Raw genomic sequence first — 22,685 nt, forward strand, 5'->3', positions numbered from 1 at the left:
AATATCTTGGTTATATAAAATTGTAAAAGCATAGCGACACCAAAGCTAAAATCTTAAACTATGAAAAAGCTTTAACAGCATTATCTTGAAGTACATTATCTTAGAATTTTCTTCTCATATTCAACACATGTACTTTTCTCAACAATCACTATACGATAAACAGACTCTGATTCATTTGTAAGAAAAGAGTATGAATGTGCAGGATCTTTCTTGATTTATCTGGTGAAGGTGGAGGAAAAGCTGGTGAAGCTAGTGCGACTTTGGTTAAAAGTTGATGAAGAGGTGGGGGAGCCTAGGTCCACACTGCTCCTGCGGGAGCTTCGTCTTGAGCCACTCCTGGAGCCGGTGGTGGATCCTGGGGCAGAGGAGACATTGTAGGGACTGCTGATCCCTCTGGAAGACACAGATGATGCCTGGAGCATTTTCAACCCATTGCTTTCCTCCACCAGACAATTATCAAGAGCCTCCTTGTAGGAGATCTTAAGTTTGCTCTTGGGGCAAGTCAGGTTCTTTGTGTGGTGTCTGATGTCTTGGAGCTTCTGGCCTGCTCTCTCATCCAGCCAGCCCATTTTCACAGCGTCTCCTATGGTTCTTCTACAGCCCATTTCTGGGTCATAAAGCCCCCCTGTTACAAACTGGAACTCCAGAAACCTCTGCCCAGCATCATATGGCAGCCACATCTCCTTCATGGCTTGAGCAGCAGACATCTTCTTTCTGGTTTTGACATCCTCAAAGCCAAAGAAGGCTTTCTGGGCAGGCTTAAGCTTGGAGGCCATGTCGTCAGTTATTATGCCAAGGCGGGTGGCCTCTTGTATGCTGCATCTATGGCCATTTGTGGGATCAATAATTCCCCCTGTGCAGGCCTGAGCCTCCAGCAGTCTCTGAGCAGTGATGGAATCCACCAGACCACGATTTAGAGCTTCTGTGATGGATATCTTCTCTATAGTGTCTGTGTCAAAGATTGCACCTACAGGTACCTGGTCACCGACCGTTTCAACAGGAGAGGCCAGAGTGATAGATACGCCGGATATACCCCTAAGGGAGTCAGATGAGTCTAGAGCTAAACTGCTGTTTGAGGCACTTTGCTCTCTGACAGTTGTAATTCTTGTTGTTGTCATCTTGGCAAGAGTAGGTGATAAGGGCCTTGACAGGAGTGATGATGATGATGATGATGATGATGATGATGATGATAAGGCTGTCACTGACGATGGAACAGAGGCTGCTGATGTTCTTAAAGTTGATGATGATGTCATTGAAGATGTACCAGGGGATGCTGATAATCTTGAAGTTGATGATGACGACGACGATACTGATGATGAGCCATATTTGGACTTGTTGCTGATGATATCTGCAAATTGATGAAGAGTGATGGTACGTGATCGGTAATTATCTAGATCTGATTGATTAATTACTCGCTTTTCAAGCAGCTCGGTAATATCATACTGTCTTCCAGTCTTTCTGTCATTGATAACAAATCGTGTGGAACCATCTGGAGCAGTGATAGTGATCTCTTCCCACTCACACTCCTGCTCGGACAGCTCCTGGAAGGTGTCGAAGTCAATATACCCCTTGTCATACGCTTCACGTACTGTCATCTCTTTATTAGTCGCTGGGTCTACAATTACCACTCTCCTCTTTCTCCGAGTGTTGTGCTGAGTCGACTCTTGATTTTTCTTGTCCTCGATAGACAAAAGTATGAGGCCAGTCTTCTTATCTGTGATACAGCGTTTCTTAAGCTCCAGATAAGTTAGTTTTTCCTCTGTGTTGGGGTCAAAGAAACCCTTAGGAGCAACATTTTGATCAGTCAGGATCTTGTTCATTTCATTGTCAAAGTAACCTCTCTTGTAGGCTACGTTCACGTCAATACGATGGCTGTGTTCAGGATCAATTATACCACCGCTGGCAATCTGGGCCTCTAGTAGACGGATGCCATGACCTTTCTCCACCAGACCTTTCTCTATAGCCTGAAAGAGGGAGATAACCTTGTCCGTACCAGGCAGTCTGTACCCGGTAACAGCCTTCTCTGCTGATAGCAGGTTGTCTTTAAACTCTGGCCCAAACAGTCTTTTATTATAGGCATCACTAACAGTCAGGTAATGGTTGTTGACAGGATCAACTATAAAACCTGAGGCAGCTTGGGCTTCCAGCAGTTCCAGAGCGGTCCCAGGTGGCAACAGTCCATCTTTCATGGCCTGATAGATTGGCATCACCTTAGCACTGGCCTCATCATAAACTCCTGCTATGCAGGTGGAGCCTCTCAGGTAGGAGCGCAGGCGGTCTTCAATGTCGTGGCTCGTCAATCTGCCCTTCCTCAGTTGGTCCATTTCCGACCGGTCTAAAAGGTTTGCATCCACTAGATCTGTGACTGACACCTGGTCCCTGAGCCCCTGGACAGTTAATGGCTTTTTAGGTTCAGGGAGAAGCAAAAGACCTGTTTTTGGATCTGCCTTGCATTTTTTCTTCAGAGATACATAGGTAGTTGCTTGTTGGGTGTCTGGGTCCAGATAACACTCAGGATACTGATTCAGGCACTGATATAGGTCCCCATCTATGAGATCCCTATCCATAGCAATGTCTTTGGGTAGAAATATACTGAGAGCAGGGTCTAAAATACCCCCTACAGACTCTTGAGCCTGAAGTATACGTAGAGCTGTGTCCTTGTCAATTAATCCCTTCTTCATGGCCTGGCCTGCTGACAGGAGCTTGCCAGTATTTGGGTCTCTGTAACCTATAGCAGCAGCTTCAGCAGCAAACAGCTTTGATCCATCCTCCTTATCCACGACTCCTCTAGCACATGCTTCCTTTACAGTCAGTTTCAGATTAGTTTTGGGGTCAATGATGTTGCCAGTAGCTGCCTGAGCTTCCAGTAGCATGTCGGCACTGTCAGAAGACATAATTTTCTGCTTTTTGGCTTCTGTGAAAGACATTTTCCGTAAAGGTCCAGCTGCCACACCAGCAATTGAACCTGTCCCCATCAGAAAAACCTTCATATCCACAGACACCTCTGGGACAGTTTTCTCTCCCTTCATTAGCTGGTTAAATGTCAGTTTGTCCAGGACCCCACAATCAAGCAATTGTTGTGCTGTGACAGGCTTACGTACACCATCAAAGAGTATATTGGAAGGGTCCAATTTCTCAGAGACTGGCAAAAGTTGAAGGTATGCTTGAGGCTCTATCTTGCATCTTTCCTGCAAAGCCCCATAGGTGGCATTAAGCTCAGTTTCTGGGTCAAGATAACAAGCAGGGCTCTGATTTAGAGCATGACGGAGGTCTTCATCCAAAAGGTTGCGCTTGATAGCTATATCTTTGGGGAGGAACACGCTGAGATTGGGATCAATAATTCCTCCCACAGACTCTTGGGCCTGCAGCAGGCGTAGCGCAGTCTTCCTGTCAATTAATCCTTTCTTCATGGCCTCAAACACTGATAGAGGCTTGGCTGAGCTGCGATCCTTGAAGCCCACAGCGGCAGCCTCTGCTGTCAATAATCTGTCTTGATCTCTAATGTCCACCACACCTCTGGCGCATGCCTCCTCAACTGTCAGCTTCTGATTAGTTTTAGGGTCAATGATGTAGCCTGTGGCAGCCTGGGCTTCTAGTAGGAAATATGCACTATCTGAGGGCAGGAGCATCTGTTTCTTGGCTTCTGAGAAAGACATTTTTCCTTCAGATCCAGCTGCCACCCCAGCAATGGGTCCAGTCCCCTTAAGATAGACCATCTTTTCCACAGACACTGCAGGGACTGTTTTATCCCCTTTTACTAGTTGGTCAAATGTTGGCTTGTCAAGGACCTCACATTCAAACAACTGCTGTGCTGAGACTGGCTTGCGGATTCCATCAAACATCAGTTTGGAGGGGTCTTTTCTCTCTGTGATTGGTAGAAGTATCAGGCCTGTGTGAGACTCCGTTTTGCTTCTCTTCTTTAAAGTCCCATAGCTGGTATCACGCTCAGTGTCTGGGTCAATGTAACACTCAGGACTCTGGCTTAGAGCACGACAGAGGTCTTCATCCAAAAGGTTACGCTTGATAGCTGTATCTTTGGGGAGGAACACGCTGAGATTGGGATCGAGAATGCCTCCAGCAGACTCCTGGGCCTGCAGCAGGCGAAGCCCAGTCTTCCTGTCAACCAATCCTTTCTTCATTGCCTCAAACACTGAGAGAGGCTTTGCTGAGCTAAAATCCTTGTATCCCACAGCAGCGGCTTCTGCTGCCAAGAGTCTATCTCGATCCCTATTGTCCACCACCCTTCGTACACATGCTTCCTCTACTGTCAGCTTCTGATTGGTTGTGGGGTCAATGATGTGTCCTGTGGCAGCCTGAGCGTCCAGTAGCAAATCCGCACTTTTTGGGGGCATGAGCATCTGTTTCTTTGCTTCTGATAAAGACATTTTCCCTAATGGTCCAGCTGCCACACCAGAAATTGATCCCGTCCCCTTTAGAAATACCTTCTTATCCACAGACACCTCTGGGACAGTTTTCTCTCCCTTCATTAGTTGGGTAAATGTTGGTTTGTCCAGGACCCCACAATCAAGCAACTGCTGAGCTGTGACTGGCTTACGAACACCATCAAAGATCAGTTTGGAAGGGTCTAGCTTCTCAGTGATTGGCAAAAGTAGCAGACCTGTATGAGGCTCTGTCTTGCATCTCTTTTTCAATGCATCATAGCTGGCATCACGCTCAGTTTCTGGATCAAGGAAACACTTAGGACTCTGTCTTAGAGCTTGTCGGAGGTTTTCATCCAAAAGATTGCGCTTGATGGCTGTATCTTTTGGGAGAAACACACTGAGATTAGGATCTAGAATGCCCCCCACAGATTCCTGGGCCTGCAGCAGGCGTAGCCCAGTCTTTCTGTCAATGATATCCTTTTTCATAGCTTCAAACACTGAGAGAGGCTTTGCTGAGCTAAAATCCTTGTATCCCACAGCAGCTGCTTCAGCTGCCAATAATCTGTCTCTATCCCCAATGTCCACCACTCCTCTGGCGCATGCCTCCTCTACAGTCAGCTTCTGATTGTTTCTGGGGTCAATGATGTGACCGGTGGCAGCCTGGGCTTCCAGTAACAAATCTGCACTATCTTCAGGGAGGAGCAACTGTTTCTTGGCTTCTGACAAAGACATTTTGCCTTGACTCCCAACTACAACCCCAGCTATAGGCCCAGTCCCCTTCAGATTAACGTTTTTGTCAACGGACACGTCAAGGACATTTTTATTTCCCTTTTCTAGATCTTTAAATGTTGGCTTGTCCAAGACACCACAATCAAGCAGCTGCTTGGCTGTGACAGGTTTCCGAACACCATCAAAGACAAGTTTGGAGACGTCTACCTTCTCAAGGATAGGAAGAAGCAGTAGGCCTGTGTTTAGCTCTACCTTACATCTCTTCTTCATTGAGTTATAGGTTACACCATCCTCACTTTCTGGGTCCAGGTAGAGTTCAGGTCTCCGATTCAGAGCACTATATATGTCATCATTAATTAGGTCACGTTCAATTGCTGTGTCTTTGGGAAGGAACACACTGAGTACAGGATCGAGAATGCCACCCACAGACTCCTGGGCTTGCAGCAGACGCAGTGTTGTGCTTTTGTCAATCAGTCCTTTCTTCATAGCCTGAAATACTGAAAGGGGTTTGCTTGTGCCAGGACCACGATATCCTACAGCTGCAGCTTCTGCTGCTAGCAACCTCTCTCTGTCCTCTTCATCAACCACACCTTTATCACATGCCTCTGCAACTGTCAACTTCTGATTAGTTCTGGGATCAATTATGTGGCCTGTGGCAGCCTGAGCATCGAGTAGCAGGTCAACGCTATCTGGAGGTAGCAGATTCTCTTTCTTCGCTTCTGTGAAAGTCATTTTGTATTGGGGTCCTTTAATAGACCCTGGACCTTTTGGACCTTCAATTACCACGCCAGCTATTGGGCCTGTCCCTTTAAGACTGACTTTTTTGTCGACGGACACATCAGGGATAGTCTTATGCCCCTTCACAAGCTGGCTGAATGTTGGTTTGTCCAAAACACCACAGTCAAGCAACTGGTTTGCATTGACTGGCTTACGGACTCCATCAAAAACCAGAGTGGAGGTATCCAAAGTTGGGGGCTCCCTTACTTTCATCAGCTCAGTTTTCATGGTTTCTCTGACAACAGCTACATCTTGCAGATCTTTTTGCATGGCTGTCAGCCTACTTTTATAAGTCGCCTCAACCTCTCTGAGTTCCTTCATCAACCTCTCGATCTCACTATTCAAAGAGTTTTTTTCCCTCTCCAGACGTTCCTTATCCGTGTCATATTGCCTGATCAGGCCCTGCTTACTATCATACTGGTCCTTCCAGTAAGCTAAATCTCTCTTAACCCTCTCGTTCTCCTCCTGCAAACGCTGCGTATTGCGAAGCTCAGAGTCTTGGGACAATTTAATGCGACTGAGTTCGTCCTCAAGCCTTTGGTAGCGATCTTTGTCCTTTTCTGACAATTGCAGTTTCAGCAAAAGAGTGTCTCTCTCGTTCACAATCTCACTGTATTGAGACTGAATGGATAGCATTGAGGCTGATGTCTGCAGAAAAAAAGATGGAAAAAAACAGAGACAAAAGGTTAGTCAACTCAGAAAGATATTGATAAATGTAATGTATATCTCAAGAACCATACATTTGTTTTCAACAATTTACACTACAGTTAACAAGCATACAATCAAGGACACAAGGAATGAACAGATTTAGATCTAAATGAAAACTGAAATGATCATGCTACTATAAAAATGAAATGCACCTACATTTGTACTGGTGCTAGTAAACCTTAATGTTGAACTTTAACGCTCAATCAAGGAGGACAGCACACATACTTGCTCTATTCATTTATAGATGCAGAACACTGAAAGAGGGTACAACCTTTTGGCTTTAGGGAAATAGGGGTGATGTCGTAAATTGAATGTCATTTGTTCTAGCTGTAGCTTGTTTCTTTTTGTCCTGCATCTGTATTTATTTTAAATGTGGCAAAAAAGACTTCACCAAAATATGTCACATTGTTAACTGCATTACAATCGAACCAAAATCTGGTTTTGATTAGAGCAAGTCTGTGTGCGTTCTACCAAAATATGACTTCATTATGTTAGCAATATATCATGCAAACTAAATCCCTTTAGAAAAACATGAAAACAAGACAATGTCTTGCAAGACTGGGAAGCTAAAATATGTAGTAATGGCATTATATTAGTCAATAATTTAAGATAATTATAAAACATAATAACAATAAAACTGTATTAGACCAGAGGAAGAGTGGTAATGATGTTATTGATGATGTTGATCACTCTGGGAAAAAGAAGGAAAGGCAAAAAAAGCATGCAGAGTGGAAAGGGAGACAGTTGGGCAGAAAGGCACAGATTATATTTGCATGCAAGTTTATTCAAACACATACAGATGTATGTGTTCAAATCAGAGTTACTAAGTGGGAGGCATCTTTAGGGAATCTAGAGGTGTTCCAGCATGCAGGTAAACGTTTGGCTACACATACTAATAGCTACTTGATTGATCCAAATAAGGACTCTGATTTGGAAAGACGAGAGTAGTCCAGGACTTAGTGCCAAACTTCCATGTACCTCGGTGGCCTGCTTTTGTATTTTTTCAGTCTCCAGCTTGAGTTTCTCACTCTCCGATGAGAGCTCTGAGACCAGGTTGCGGTAATCTACATTGCTGCGTTCACTGGCTTGCAGCTGCAGCTCCAGACCAGAAATCTGGGAGGAGAGCTCATCGTCACTTCCCTGTTTGGATCTCAGGAGTTCCTCTTTATCATGTCGTGTTGCCCGTAGTTCCTCCTCCAGCCTCAGCCTCTCTTTGGTCTGGGTTTCTGTCATCTCCTTCAGCCTTTGAAGCTCAACAGAATTCTCATTTAGTGCCTTACTCTTCTCCTCTATAGTTCTATAAAGGCCCTCATTCCTGAGGTTTGCCTCTTTGCCTCTGGCCTGCTCCTGGAGGAGTTGTTGCTGCAGGGCCTTCAGCTGGGTGCTCAGCTTGGTCATGTGCTCTGCAGAGGTCTTGTTTTGTGTCAAGCTTCTCTCCAGCTCCTCCTGCAACCTAAGACGCTCTTCCTTCCCTTTCTTTTCTGACTTGCTGGTATGTTCTTGGCTCTGGCGTAGAGTGGTTATTGTGCTGATGTACTCTGTCATGGCCGTGCTGTTGTTTTCCAGCTCTGTTTCTAGCTGCCTTCTTCTGGACACTTCCTCTTGGTTAGCCTCCCTCAGATTCTCCACTTGGCTCTCTAGCCCATCTCTCACAGCCTGAAGGTCTTTCATACGTCCCTGTAACCTGCTCATGTTCTGTTCTACTCTGCTTCGCTCCATGCTCTCCCTCTCCAGCTCCAAACGCATCTTCTGAAGCTCCTCTTCGCACTCCCCCAGCTGGGTAGCAGCCATTGATGAACTGGTTAGCTTCACGTGCAGCTGGGCCAAATTCTGTTCAAGCACACTCTGCCCTTCCTCTAAAGTTCTCCTCCTGCGGGTCTCCTCCTCCAGACTATGTGTAATGTAGGCCAGCTCCTCACTCTTGTCCTGCAGACTCTTAACGACTTGAGCCAGCTCCTCTGTATATTGGCTGCTTTCCTCGTCTCTCTGCCTCAACAGCACCTCCACCTGATTCTCCATTTCTCTCCTCCTGCGCCCTTCCTCTGTGATGACAGCACGCTGACTGTGAGCTTCTTCCTCTGCCCTCTTCCTATGTTCTTCAGCCAGGCTCAAAGACATCCTGAGCCTCCTGAGCTCCTCCTCCAGATCCATTCTCTCTGCCTCCATCCTGTCCTTCTGCAGCTGGAGATCAGCTGTATCCTCCTCCCTCTGAGCTGCCAGCCTCTGGATATCTGTGTGGCTGACGTGGATCTGGGATTCATAGCTGAGCTTAAAGTTATTGATCTCCTTACTGCATTGGCTCCTTACCTTTGAAATCTCCCTCTGTAGCTCCTTGACCCTTGCTGCCTCCTCAGCCAGGTGCCGCTTCAGCTTTTCAATCTCATGGTCCTTATTTGCCTCACTTTTCTCCACCTCCATCTTGGACCAGCTGACCGTCTCCAGCTCCTTCTGCCTCTTCCTCAGCACCAACTCGTACTCCTCCTGTTGCGTAGTGTAGCGCTCCTCTGCCAGCCTCCTCTTCCTCTTTTCTTCTTCAAACAAGTAGCTGAGACGTGTCACCTCATCATTGAGGTCTGCCAGCTTGCTGTGAGTGGAGTCAAGATCGTCCCTGGTAGCATTGTTCTGCAGCGCAGCGGTTTGCTTCACTTCCTCCATTGACAGCAGCTTGGCCTGTGAGTTGGACAACTCCAGCCGGTAACAGGAAACAGTATCTTCCAGAGATTTGTTCTTGGCGTCGCGGTCTTGCATGCTCTCCCTCAACACCCGAAGATGTTCCTCTAACACGTCAATCCTGGTGTTACGAATCTGAAAGCAAGATCAGACAAAGATAAATTCAGAGGTAGTTTTAAGAACTTTAATCCATTACATTTCAATGTATGTATTATAGAACCACTTCACCTAAGTGTACTTGGATGATTTATTCAAATGGGTTTAACTGATTCCTAAATACACTCAACATCCAAAGAACATCCATAGCTTCTTTAAACCTGCATTATTGGTATTTTGGCCACTTGGGGTCAGTGCAACAAACTGTAAACACAAACAGATCGACCAGTCATGGAGCAACAATACATTTAGCTGGGGGCAAGTCCAATATTCAACCTCTGAAGAAAAATAATTATTTCTTTAGTTGCTAAATGCTCCAAAGTCTTCACCAGCTTGTCTCTAACTATGTCTTTCTTCCATGTGGGCAGGGCCGGTAGTGTACAGTGGGTTATTAACTGCTTCAGCAAACCTGAGTTGCTTTGCTGAAACAGCTGCCTGCTGCAGCTGAAAACAGGAATGATGTGAGTGGTGATAATTAACTAAAGTATTAAGGTTGTGGGTTACCTAAGAAAGAGCCGTTTCTATCTATAAAAAGGAGCGGTTCCTCTACACGGAGCCGGCCTCCATGTTCCTTCAGTAGCCCAGAACATACAAGCCAAACACTGGCTCTAGATAGGGCCATTCCCATTTTCATGTTGTTGTGTCAGCCACCATAGTTTGGTATAGCCATAGCCACTAAACGCTTGGCACATGGGAAAAGTTTTGCATGGTTGTAATCTGCAACCTCAGCGCTAGATGCCACCAAATCCTACACACTGCACCTTTAAGATAACTCAGTGTAACTCAATAAAACTCAACTTAAAACTTACTAAATCTAATTTGGGTTAATTAAACTTAACCACTTGGGAAATTTAACATTAATTGTTATCACTTTTATGTAAATGTGAGTAATTTATCCAAATTACTAGTTTCTCCATAGTCCCTGGGTCGGATGATGGTATAAGCAAAACACAAATACGTTTTAAAAGATGCAGAAATAACAAAAAACTATTCTGTAAGACACAGCATAAACACAAATGTGAAAGAATAGAAAGCATGCACAAATATTCAAATAACTACTAAATACAGCAACAGTACCTTGAGCTCCTCCATGTTTTTGTGCAGCTCTCCCAGGTATTTGTAGTAGTCACCAGAATGGGTGAGCAACTCCATGTAACGGGTTTGCAGTTGTGTAGCCTGAGACAAAGACAAGGCAAAGATAAAAGATACATTTATGCAACACGTTTCTTAACTTAGAAATGTAATTGATCCTTTACCGTAACATACAAGAATAAACGGGAAAACATTTTTAGATACTTGTGGGTCACCATATGTCAAAAGTAGCTTCAGCGTTTTAATTAAACAACTGTTCCAATTTGGTTTTATTACTTCCAGATTGAGATCCATCGACGGCGACTTCAGCATTGTCCTTTTGATGGGGATGTTGAGCAAAGTCTCTAAACCAGAGGAGTAAGCGGCTAGGTCCGTTTCATAGTCCTGTAAAACAGACATAGTCATGAAATGAATTGTTTGAATTAGTTTGAAGGCAGTATATAATTTAGGCCTCCTTACCTTGATAGCATTCACACAGGCCTCATTGTCCTTCAGCACACTCTCTACCGTCTCCCTCTTCGCTTTGATTTCTGAGTTAAGCGCCTTGAGAAGACAATAAAATAAAGATGTCAGATGACGTATAAACACATGGATATAGACCCCTCAATGCCTTAAGCAAATGAAATAATAGCAATGAATAGCTGAGCAGGAAACCTTCTGGTTGCTAATATGATCTGTCAGTGCTTGGATGCTCTCTATCTTGGTGGCCTGAAGGGCGTCTTGTTTTTTCTTTGTGGCATCAATCCATTCCATAATTGAGGTGCTGGTTTGCGTGTAGTGCTGCAGCTGAGGCTGATACAACTGCAAATCCTGGACTCTGAGCAAGAAAGAGAACAAATTCATAATAACGCAACATATCATCAGCATGTTTTAAAGTAGAAACAATTGATTAATGTGAGATACAGAGAAAAAGACAGAGAGTTGCATGTGCACGCTGGTGTCAAAGGGTTGTGCTGTGTTGTGGGCTGTAATCTTTTTTTTAAACATAAATCTTCCCAAGTTCCCAGAGCACAAGTTGCAACCTTAAAATTGGTTTACTCAATAAGCAGTCCTTTTTCCTTTTACATTAACACCATTCATTCAACCCATGCATGAGAATTCACGAGCCTTGTAGGACCAACAAATCTGTGTTAAATCGGCTTGAAATATTACACTTCCACAATCTGTGGGCAAGCAGTGCTCGCAAATCACTTCTGTATAATGGGCATAAGATTCATACATGAGCCCTGACAGTAAAGTGATAATGTGATCTATGGCTGACCATAGAGTACCTTGTTTGAAACGGCTTGAGTAAGAGATATTGCAGGTCTTGGGGTTTGGTTTGAGAGTTAATTGTTAGGTTAGGTTTAACATGGGTCCCTTGTGTAAATTAGATATCAGAAAGAGAGGGAGACTTACCTTGTGTCAATCTGCCCTTGGATTCGTCTCCAGCGGTCTGACAGCAGGTTCACCTGCTCACTGTATTTGGATAGCATCATGTCACACCTGTGGAAGGGCCCGCCCACCTGGCTGTTCCAGTGGCTTGCATTTGTTAACTCCGCCTCCATGGAGGCCAGAACTTCCCTCTTCTGATCCAGCTCTGCTTTAATATTCTACACATCAACAAAACAGGGAGACACCATTCAAATGAGACATCCCTGACAAGTTATCAATATGTTTTCAAAGAATCTTGGCATACAGAAATGCAGCACAGTGGGACCCTTAAGCTTTATCGCATGACGGTCAACCACTCAGTCAAGCACTAATATGCAATGGTTGTCTGTCCAAGCAGTGATCATTTCTGACTTGTGTACTAAATGTAAAAAGTTAACAGAACGAGGCAATATCTTCCTGAAAACCGCAGCAATTTTAGCAACAAACAAAAAAATGTAAACATGTAATATGTCCTTTAAAATACCTTCAGGGTCAACATATAATCCTCCACTTCACTGGGCGACAGAGAGGTGGTCTCTTTCTCTGTCAGTCTCGCCTCATGAACTTTCACTATGTCTTCAGCTCGCGCCACACTCTCCAGCATGTCCCTTAGAGCCTGCAGCCTGGTAGAGAGGAAGTGGTGATGATAGAATACATTTATTTCTTTTGATAATGTGTGAGATCAATATGGCAGAGTGTTTTTCTTTACATTTGTTGGCTTCATTATGTGTGAAAAGGGGAGCCTCGTTCTTGCTAATGAGAACTTGATCTCATTAAGACTTCCTGAATAATCAAAGCTTAAAAACAACAGTTTGTTTGTGTCGGCTTACCGCTGCAGGTAAACTGATGAGCTGCTCTCCAGGCTGCCCAATCTTTGCTCAAGGACTACAATCTCACTGCGGAGGAACTGGGCTTTATCAGAATCATTCATGCCCTCCAGCTCCATCAAGATACGATCCCTCAGACGCAAGTACTCTGCATGAATCGATTGGTAATCATGCTGCACTGTCTGCAGGGAAACACATGTAAAGTTATTGCAATGAATACATATTTAGAATAAGATTTGTTTCTTAATACTGCGAGCTTGTCTTTTTTTGTATTTATGGGTTCTCATGTCTACCTCTAGCTGAGAGATCTTGAGGCCACAGTCGTGCATCCCGTCGTCTCCAAGGCAGATGTGAACGTGCTGACTCAGTGTGTCCTCGGCGCCCTCCAGCCTGAGTCTGAGCGCATGCAGCTCAGATAAGCTGCGGGACGAGGAGGAGGAGGCAGAAATACACGAACCCTTCAGCTTCTTCGTCTCGGTCTTGACCACTTTTCCATCAACGATCTCTTTATTCAATCCTTTCTGTTCAGATTTCCTCAATTTTTTCACCTCTGCTTTTCGTCTTTCTTCTTCGACCCTCCTGGCCTCCTCATCGCGCCTCCTGGCCTCCTCTTCAAGCCTCCTGGCCTCCTCTTCAAGCCTCCTGGCCTCCTCTTCATGCCTCCTGGCCTCAGCAGCAGCTTGTTGTTGCTGCTGGGCTGCTTGCTGTACTTCTATTTCTTCCTGCTGTGCAACTGTGAGTAAATGCAAGATATGTTTCATATTAGTTGGAGGAAAAGATGGTACTATGGTCTACAGGTAGAATCTTGTATAAACACAACATGCTTTGCAGTCTTGCACACCTAAGGATTTGTTTTTTTTATGTTAAAAAAGACTTTATATTGGAAGATTGAGTCCAGAACATGGTTTGGGTTTTCCTAATCAAAATGTTATAAAACTTGTTTTTCACACAGATTGGGGGATTTCTAAAGGGCATCTATTTTTTTCATTTTGGATTTTCTCCTCAAGTATTTGATACACGTACAGATGTTCAAGTTTATAAACAATTGTCAATAACAACATAGAAATTTGGCAACATTGGTGGTAAAGGTGATTAACAAAATTGAATTTCCATATCATCACTGCATTTACCGCAACATTTCTGATTCACTGATAAAGTAATAAAAACATGCACACTAAATTATAATTCTAGTCACCAAAAATGTATTATAGTCTCATGAACACAGTCCTCTTGTCTTTTTACTGCCACGGCTTTCATTTATGTTCAATTATTAATATTTTTATTACATCAATAAAATGACATATTGTCACCTGTAAATCAGAATATATATATATATTTTTGGTAATACTGACTGTAAGTAGGCAACTGCACCACCATCTCTTCATAGTGGTTCTGAGCTCCGTTGAACTGGTTCTCAACGCTTCTCTTGTCCTCGTCAGCAAACATCTGGGAGTTGTGGCTGCTCAGTATGAACTCCTCGTAGCGAGTCTCCAGACTCTTGATAAGTTGGCGGTATTCCTCAGGACGCATGCGGGACAGCTGAACACACACACAAACAAACATTAAGGTTGATTTGGCTCTAAACAACATCAGAAACCTAAAGGTAAATAAATGGACTATGTATCGGTTTGGAAACTTTCTATTCTGTTGGATAGCTGGAAAACAACACAGGTTGACCTCAGAGAGTTTACTCATCACTTACCATGGTCACGGTGAGAGAGTTGATTTTTCTGATATCCAGGAGGCAGTACTGCCAGGCGATGAGACTCTTAACGTTGATGTACAGTTGATTCCAGATTGACAGGATGGCCTCATAGTACTGCTCGTTCCTTTGGATAACACAGAGACAAACTTAATCTTAGGACAACAATGTTTCTTGTATCATCTTCTCAGCCAAAACAAACCATATTTGCATCTTACTTGTTGGCCAGACTGATGCTGAGTGGGTTAGGAGGTGGTACGATCAGGCACACAGAGGGTACTAGCATATCAAGTCCTCCAGGGCCCGTAACGTCCCACTTACTGCGTTGATTGTTGTCCTTTAGGATGGCCTCATTGTCCTTACAGATCACCTTCTGTAGAGTCCAATGAAAATACATTTCATCACCAAATAAATAATCAAAAAACAAAATCAAATCTGGCTTCACAAGACAAGTCTTACAAAGTTTCAAGATGGTTGGTAAGGGGCTTCAGCAGGTGATCGTATTGATGATGACTCCCTACATAAAGAGTCAAGATGGCATCTGCTTTGCTTTGTTTAGTCAGACTAGGCTCCCAGTATGTTAATCAAAAACTGTAAATACACAAAAATATTTTGTTTTCCGAGACCATCTCCATGGCTGCTTGGTAAATAGGGAGGATAGACTTGATTGATGTTGTGTATTGGTAAACCTTAGACAGGGCATTACACTATGAATTTATTACCAACAATGTGTATATGTGACGTGATCCTTAGAAAACTGACCTGGTCTTGTTTGAAATCACACAGGGCCTTGACAATGATGGGGCTGCTGCTTTTCTCATCAGTGTTTCTGGGTTTCAGTCTCACAATGCTCCTGGACTTGTTGACCAGATGTTGAACCTGCCTCTTGTTTTCCATAATTTTCTCCCTCTCCCTCTGGAGATAATAATACAAATCAAGATCAATAATAAAGATAATAATAATAATAATAATAATACGGATTAATACAAATATTACAAATATTATTAATATATATGTGGCTGTTCTGTAGCTTATTCAAACTGAAGAAAAATGATAAAACAAAATTAATATAAAATAAAACTATTAGGAGAAATAGTTAAAAAAGAAGCTGTTGTACCTCCAATCCCCCAAGGAGCTCCATTAGGTTCTCCAGTGAAGTGTTCTTGTCACAGGTGAACTTCCTACGGACCGTCTCATGCTCCTTCTGCAGACCGCTGTACGTCTCATTGGCCTCTTTGAAGAACTGAGATACATAGAAGAGATCATTAGTAATACATTATGTGGTTTCCTACAGTGTTACTTTGACATTAAGTCTGTTAACATCAGAAAAAATGTATGCATTTTCATTAAATATATATTTATCTTTCTGGGACTCAAAGCAGAGGGCCTTTATCAAACAGCAAAGCCTGAATCTAATGAGCGAGGCCACTGTTTGGACCGTCAGTTAAGCTGCTGGCGGTAAAATAAAACCACGACATCACTATGAGTAACACCCTTTTCTTTACACATATTCATTTTATCAATTGTCTATATACAAATATATATTAAGAGTATCTTTAAGTTTTAATTTTTTTCATGTAACCTGGTTGTAAGCTGCGTTCTCCTTCAGATGAATATCAATGCACTTGGTGATTTGAAGGAGCCAACTCCACTGAGTCTGCAGAGTGTCCCTGTAAGCCTGAAAAACACAGACGAAAAAATAGAAACATTAAGGATAAAGCTCCCACTTATAAATGCATGTAAACAATGTCTGATGATGGAGAGATCGGTCCACACCTCGATCTTGTCTGAAGCCGGATGGTTGTTCTTCAGGAGGGTATCCCCTCTGGTTTTCAGCTTGTTCAGGTCCTTCTCTTTGTCCTCCAGGGCACTCATCAGTTTCTGTTACATAAGAGGAGGTTTAGTAATCACAGGGGACGCAGAAAACATCAGGATGCAGTTTGAGGAACACTCTGTGGGTTCACTCTAAGTGGATGACTGACTGCAGCTGTCTAATGTATCACAGACGATTGCTCCCTTATGAGACGCAGATCAACTTCATAAAAAGGCGTTAATGTTATTTAGACTCACAGGATTGCCAAGAATGTTAATCGACTAGAAAAAAGCTCTTAAAAACTGGAAATTAACCCAATTATCTCTTTTTTTCTATGGATTTTTATATTTTAATTGCTTTACTAACCGAGTAGCTCTCCTGCTTGCGGGGGATGTACTGGTCGATGTTCTTGTCTCCCCAGTCAAACATCAGCTCCTCTTCCTCCCTCTCGTTCACCCACATGATCTCTTTGGACATATCCTGAATGATCTGCTTGAGTTCTTGCAGCTGCTCGGTCCTTCCAAACGACACTTGCTAGCAAGGGAGAAGAGAGTATGTTTAAATACATTAATTCACCTGTAAATACACAACACAAGTGGTGGTTAGCTAACAGAGTATTGTTCTTTTTTGCTTTTACCTGCAGACTGTCCCATTCCTGATCCAAAGCATGAAGATTGCCCTTGTCTCCTTTCTTAATCTGAGGGAAGAGAATCAACATCAGTTAGTGAAAGACACTCTTCGGAAGTTATCTAAGAATAGCCTGTGGTGTTTGAAACATGGGAGCATTTACCAGTCGGGGGTGGTCTCACAAAAATATGCTACTTAGGTGCAACATTGGATTTCTAGGATCCAGTGATACTGGAGTTTTTAATCATACTAGGGACTAAAAGTTATCTTGGCCCTTGCTCCTTCAATATTTTTTTCTTTAATCTGTCTTTTGTTAGTCCCCCAGCATCATACTAAATAGTAAACCACTGAAGTGCCAATACTATATCAACTAGTAACCATATAAATGTTTTCTCTGCTATATCAAAGTCAAATTAATTGACTAATTAATTGTCATTGTTTCATCCCAGCAGCAGTGATAAAGGTGCAGACTGAACCCACCAGGTCGTCTTTGGCTCGGTCCACCTCGGGGCTCCTCTGGATGGAGCTGTGGAATTTCTGGTGGCTGATGATCTGCTGTTCGATGGTGGCAGGATCGTCCCCCCAGGAAGAAGTTTCAATCAGACGCTGAAATGCAAAAATGCTAATTAATCATCAGAAACAAACATTGAACAAACTTGTGCAGCTGAAAACATTTACTTTAAGTTAATTTTCCATCTTGAAACCCAGACAGGAGGTTTAAAGCGCTTTTTATTACATGCACTTAATGCCACCAGCAGGTGGTGGCAGAGAAACAAGTTAGATTTTTGTTTTCTTTTTGTGAATTCATGAGCCTCTTCATCCAAACCATCTCAGGAACCCCCCAGAATAAAATTGCTCTGGGAGTTGAAGACAGGACAAACAGGTTGTCTATTTCCCTGCACTTCATCCAGAAAACTTGTGAATAACCTCTTGTGTGTTAATGTTAAGTTACACACCTCCTTTCTCCCATTCTACACTAACTGTCTTGGTAAGGCATGCAGGTGTGTGTGTGCGTGTGCGTGTGCGTGTGCGTGTGCGTGCAGACCTTTTGCTGTCCAATCCAGGCCATAGCATCTTGGTAGCTCCTTCCAGGTTCCTCCCAGCTCCCTCTGGTGCTCCTCCTCCTGTGCATGGAGCCGTTGATGGCCATGTGGACTCCCTTCAGCTGGTCTTTACATATCTCCATTCTACGGATCAGGATAAGAGAAAGATTTGTATGTAAATAATTTCAGTTACAGGTAAACATAAATCAGAGGAAGAAGAAGAAGAGAGGAGGGGAGAAGTCTTCCTTACGTCCTGACTACGTTGTCATTGGGCTGTCCCTGATGTCTCAAGTCCATCGCCCAGCTCTTCAGCTGTTCAATGGTCTCTTTGGCCAGCATCATGTAGCGCTCTGCATCTCCCATGGAACTGCCCTGCAAGGCATGAACAAAGCATTCATGGAAGTGTACAAAATCACTGTGCATTAAATGCGAAATATGCAAATATGCACCAACCATTTTACTGTGAATCTGTGATATTCTGTTATCAAACTGATGAAAAACCAAAAAGTGTTCATCACAATTTATTTAGTGTCTACCAACCGAAAGTATCTGACAGTGTGTTCCTACTTATTTATTTCCCCATTACTTGTCATTAAAAACGTTATGTTGGGCAAAAACTTTTTTGATGTTATGTTTTGGGATATGACATAGTAGTATTTGTTTTCTTTAACAAATGCAGCATTACACTTACTTTGTTGACATGACGAAAATGTCAAATTCTTTGAGAAAAACTTCTTGAAACTGGATAATTCCATGACTTTTGAAAGGATGTGATAAGAGGTCCTATTTAACTACAATATTTGAAACATTTCATTCAATGAGCCAGCAGAATTGGCTAATAAATCCCAAAACCACTTAATTCAAGCATACAACCATGGGTTTTGCACCTCTGGTGAACTTTGCAGAAAAAAAAGAATTCCCAAAAAGTTGCTCAGCAAGAAGCTGAGGACGAGTGTGTGTGTGTGTGTGTGTGTGTGTGTGTGTGTGTGTGTGTGTGTGTGTGTGTGTGTGTGTGTGTGTGTGTGTGTGTGTGTGTGTGTGTGTCTGCTGTAAATTGTTTGCTAAGTGTAAACCTGACCATACAAAGCAGTGTCAAGTGAAGTCACGGAAATATGGCTGAAGGGGGTTTGTAACTCAAATTTACAACCAAACAACATTTCTCTCATTCTTTCTGCATTTGTTTTTGCCAACAGAAGTGAAGCTGCAATACAATCCTTTTTCTTTTGAAAAAATAAACTAGAAGCATAAGACAGGCTTTTATTTGCTAAACTGATGGGAAAAAAGCCAATTGGTAACGTTAGAAAACAAAGCATGACTCACAGACTGAAGGGCGTATTCAGCTTTCTGCAGGTACTCCTGGCACTGGGCCTGTAGGATCATGGTCCTCTGTTGGATGGAAGCGGAGCCACTGCAGTGGACAGCAGAGTAAACACATTACCACTAAGCAACTATAATTACTATAACAAAGGCATATCCACCACAATGTAACAGTTTAAACTAGTGCTTCTCTATTTGTCTACTATGTAATCAGTTGTGAGCGGTTCCTCCAAAAGAGTGTTTTGTCTTGAAAACCAATATGTTCTGGGAGTAGTTAATGAATGACACAAAAATAAAAGCTTCATTATCATCATCATATGCAGTAGAGACACTGAAAACAGAGAGGCTTAAGTTGGTGTCTCTCTAAACATAAGCATGACATATATACAAAAAGGTAACAAGGATCTTTCATCAGAAAGGTCACCCTTTCTAAATAAAGGTAAATATACCTCTGGCATTTCTGTGCTGCAACTTCTTGTTACTTCAGCTGATATGTGTGCCAATAATGAACTACATGCAGCAAAACTTCCCTGAAATTAACGCACACTTCCACAAAACAAAAAAACTGCCGGATCCAAAAACGGCAATGAAAAAAAGAACAAAATTTGTGCATACTTTTTCCCTCTGCACCAAATGTGTAACGTATGCTTTTGGTAGTTGCTAAAATGTCCAATACTTTTCTATTCAGAAGGCCTACACAACTGGTAACAAATATCAGAAACTCAATGATGTGCAATTAATAATAAATGATTGGACCCAGGAACTAATCAACATCTTTCCTTGTGTCAAACATCTTGTCCGCCAGATACCCGCTTTGCCCTTTTCTAAAATACCACAGTGGCATATTTCCCTGGTGGGTGGGAAAGTCTGAAACTGACACAAGCTGTTGCAGTGGAGGAAAGTTAGCAGTTCAATGTGAGCTATAAATCAAACTCAGTGATTCTATCCAGGGAGGGAAGCTGCTCTGTAGCGAAGAAAAATATGCAAAACAGCAGCTTTAAGTCATCATTAGGACGTTCAAGTACAGTCTTGTTTTGTTATCACATTGATGCCTATCAACAAAATAAAGAAATCAGGTGACATGGTTACTCCTTCAACAAACAAACTATGAATGCACACAAGCCAAATTCTTTGTAAAATCTGATATGAAGTATGCAAACTTCTTTGAATTTGTATGGAGACTGGAGAAAATAACTCTTACGTAACAAAACTATGATTGCTGCAAATAGTATGATGCATTTATTTGGAAAAAAAAAAAAGTGTTTGAGCTGCAATTGCCTGAACACAGGTTGTGCAGGGGTGAAATGAATACTGGGATAAAACAGGCTGTCATGATTAATATTTGATAGCAACCAGCAGCTCTCCAGGCTGGCATGCATCGTCCCTGCAGAGAGGGCCCCTGGTTCACACAAACAGGCAACAGGTGTGCGGCGAGGAAAAAAGCAGATTAAATAGTTGTAAAGTTAACCAGAAAACTAAGTCATACCTCATTCCGCCTTCCATACCCTTTGCGGTTCCGCCTCCCATGCCGCTCATCATTCCGCCTCCCGGACAGATCATCATTCCGCCTCCCATCCGCCTCCCGCCGCTCATCCCGCTCATCATTCCGCCTCCCGTACCGCTCCCGTACCGCTCATCATTCCGCCGCTCATCATTCCGCCTCCCGTACCGCCTCCCATACCGCTCATCATTCCGCTCTCCCGCCTCCCGTACCGCTCATCATTCCGCCTCCCGCCTACCGCCTCCCATACCGCTCATCATTCCGCCTCCCGTACCGCTCATCATTCCGCCTCCCGTACCGCCTCCCATACCGCTCATCATTCCGCCTCCCGTACCGCTCATCATTCCGCCTGACATTCCGCCTCCAGAGGACTTTGAATAGGTGTAGGTGTTGTATCCGTCCATGTACGGGTCGTATCCATTACCGCCTCCGTGCACGACCTCGCTTCGTGCGTAATGGTGAGTCCCCACGCCAGTCAAGTCGCCCTTAGACCCGGCCCTACGGCTCATGTTCAGGGCCCTTTGGGACCCGTACAAACTCATTCTGACACGAAAACGGCAGCCAACGCGACTCTGTGGAATCTCCCGTGGGGAGATCAGGTAGGCAGGTAGTCTCTCTGTCCACCTGTCTGCCCGGTTCCCTCGACCAGACTGCAGCTGGGAGGCAGGGGAGGATCGCTTTTGGATGCTGGTGACCACACCTCTTTGCCACTCCCCAACCTATACTGAGCCAAAAAACCGCTCCCCGTGCCTCTCCCCTTCAAATTCAGCTGGAGGCAGGAGAGCTGTTTGTGCTGCTATGTCTTTGAGGTCATCCACAAGTATAGAACTGGAAAATGTGTATGTGCCTTATAACTTTTGTTTGCTAGTAAAGCTAAAATAAATGCATTGATCATTCACAAAATTCTGATTCACAAGTATATATTGTTTTGTAATATCGTATGCTTTAAACCATATGCACAAATTGTTTGTATTTGTAGGCCAATTCTCACATATTTTGATATCTTGAAACACCTTGTAATATGTGCATTCTGCATTGTGCATTCTCAAAGGCATTCAAGTATTTAGAGATCCAACCCTCTGCCTGTATTTTCTTCTTTTTCTTTGGGACATTCTGGGCGTCAACCTCAATAAAAACTAGTAACCAGGTGCCAGATCGTAAACACGCATCCAAGAGGAATATATTAAAATGGCGGACCCTAAGCTGAAAAAAATGCAAATAGAGCAAGGTGGCATGCCAAGAGGACAAAGCTCGTTCCAAAACGACAGTGAGTCTGGGGTCGGCTTTCACCCGCTGGCAAGCACCACAACCGGTGGGGGAGGAGGGCCCAACTTGGAATGTTGTGTTTAAAAACAGAAACTGACAAATCCTACTCGTTGGGCCTTTAAGTGACTGTTGTAAAGGTCAAAGGGCTTCAAGATAAAGTGCTGCAATGCCATGTGATGCATCCCTCTGACCAGGTGGTGCATCCAGTGGAATTTCAAGTCGAAACAACCCGCAAGTTGCATCTCTCTCCTCTCCTCCTCTGTTCCTTTCAAACTTTTATATTTACTCTACAGGCCTTCATAATCCACTGTCCTTCTGTCTTTTCTACTGAAAAAAAACTAACTTTCTCTCAAACACACACACACACACACACACACACACACACACACACACACACACACACACACACACACACACACACACACACACACACACACACACACACACACATGCACCACACACTACTTAAACACTTAAACACTTAAACACTTGCCTCCAACCAATGGGTGTGGCTCACAGGAAAAACAAGTTTGACAGCTGCTCCTGAGTGACAGCACCGTTGGTTGAATTTTATTAACACAGTATGTAGACTGTTCAAATATGATTAATGCAAAAAACTTTCCTGTTTTTCCCAATGTCCCACGTATTTTGTTTGACTTTTT

At 43.4% G+C, this 22,685-nt stretch overlaps 1 protein-coding gene across 1 annotated transcript; it reads right to left on the reverse strand.

Annotated features, from left to right (window-relative positions):
* Window positions 1-215: 215 nt before the first annotated feature.
* Window positions 216-21,386, reverse strand: LOC129095027 (desmoplakin-A-like). Its single transcript, XM_054603372.1, has 25 exons — window positions 20,996-21,386; window positions 20,743-20,800; window positions 19,260-19,347; window positions 18,190-18,311; window positions 17,942-18,083; window positions 17,377-17,502; window positions 16,907-16,966; window positions 16,636-16,803; window positions 16,233-16,337; window positions 16,039-16,134; window positions 15,574-15,699; window positions 15,219-15,371; window positions 14,675-14,829; window positions 14,457-14,583; window positions 14,107-14,293; window positions 13,048-13,487; window positions 12,758-12,936; window positions 12,412-12,550; window positions 11,913-12,106; window positions 11,169-11,331; window positions 10,974-11,057; window positions 10,791-10,898; window positions 10,500-10,598; window positions 8,904-9,401; window positions 216-6,536 (listed from the first exon to the last, which is right to left on the reverse strand). The coding sequence occupies exons 1-25, from the start codon at window positions 21,297-21,299 to the stop codon at window positions 216-218; spliced, it is 10,242 nt and encodes a 3,413-aa protein (XP_054459347.1). The 5' UTR covers window positions 21,300-21,386.
* Between the last annotated feature and the right edge of the window lie 1,299 nt (window positions 21,387-22,685).

Source organism: Anoplopoma fimbria, chromosome 8 (genome assembly GCF_027596085.1).
Source record: "Anoplopoma fimbria isolate UVic2021 breed Golden Eagle Sablefish chromosome 8, Afim_UVic_2022, whole genome shotgun sequence".
Classification (NCBI taxonomy): Eukaryota; Metazoa; Chordata; class Actinopteri; order Perciformes; family Anoplopomatidae; genus Anoplopoma; species Anoplopoma fimbria.

What these genes read in the sequence shown, in the direction of transcription:
- LOC129095027 (XM_054603372.1), bottom strand. Translation starts at nt 21,299, where the DNA reads ATGAGTTTGTACGGGTCCCAAAGGGCCCTGAACATGAGCCGTAGGGCC. An exon ending in ATTATATGTTGACCCTGAAG is followed by an intron (nt 12,107 to 12,411) that starts GTATTTTAAAGG and finishes GTTGATGTGTAG; the next exon opens with AATATTAAAGCAGAGCTGGA. An exon ending in AAAACATGGAGGAGCTCAAG is followed by an intron (nt 9,402 to 10,499) that starts GTACTGTTGCTG and finishes TCTTGCTTTCAG; the next exon opens with ATTCGTAACACCAGGATTGA.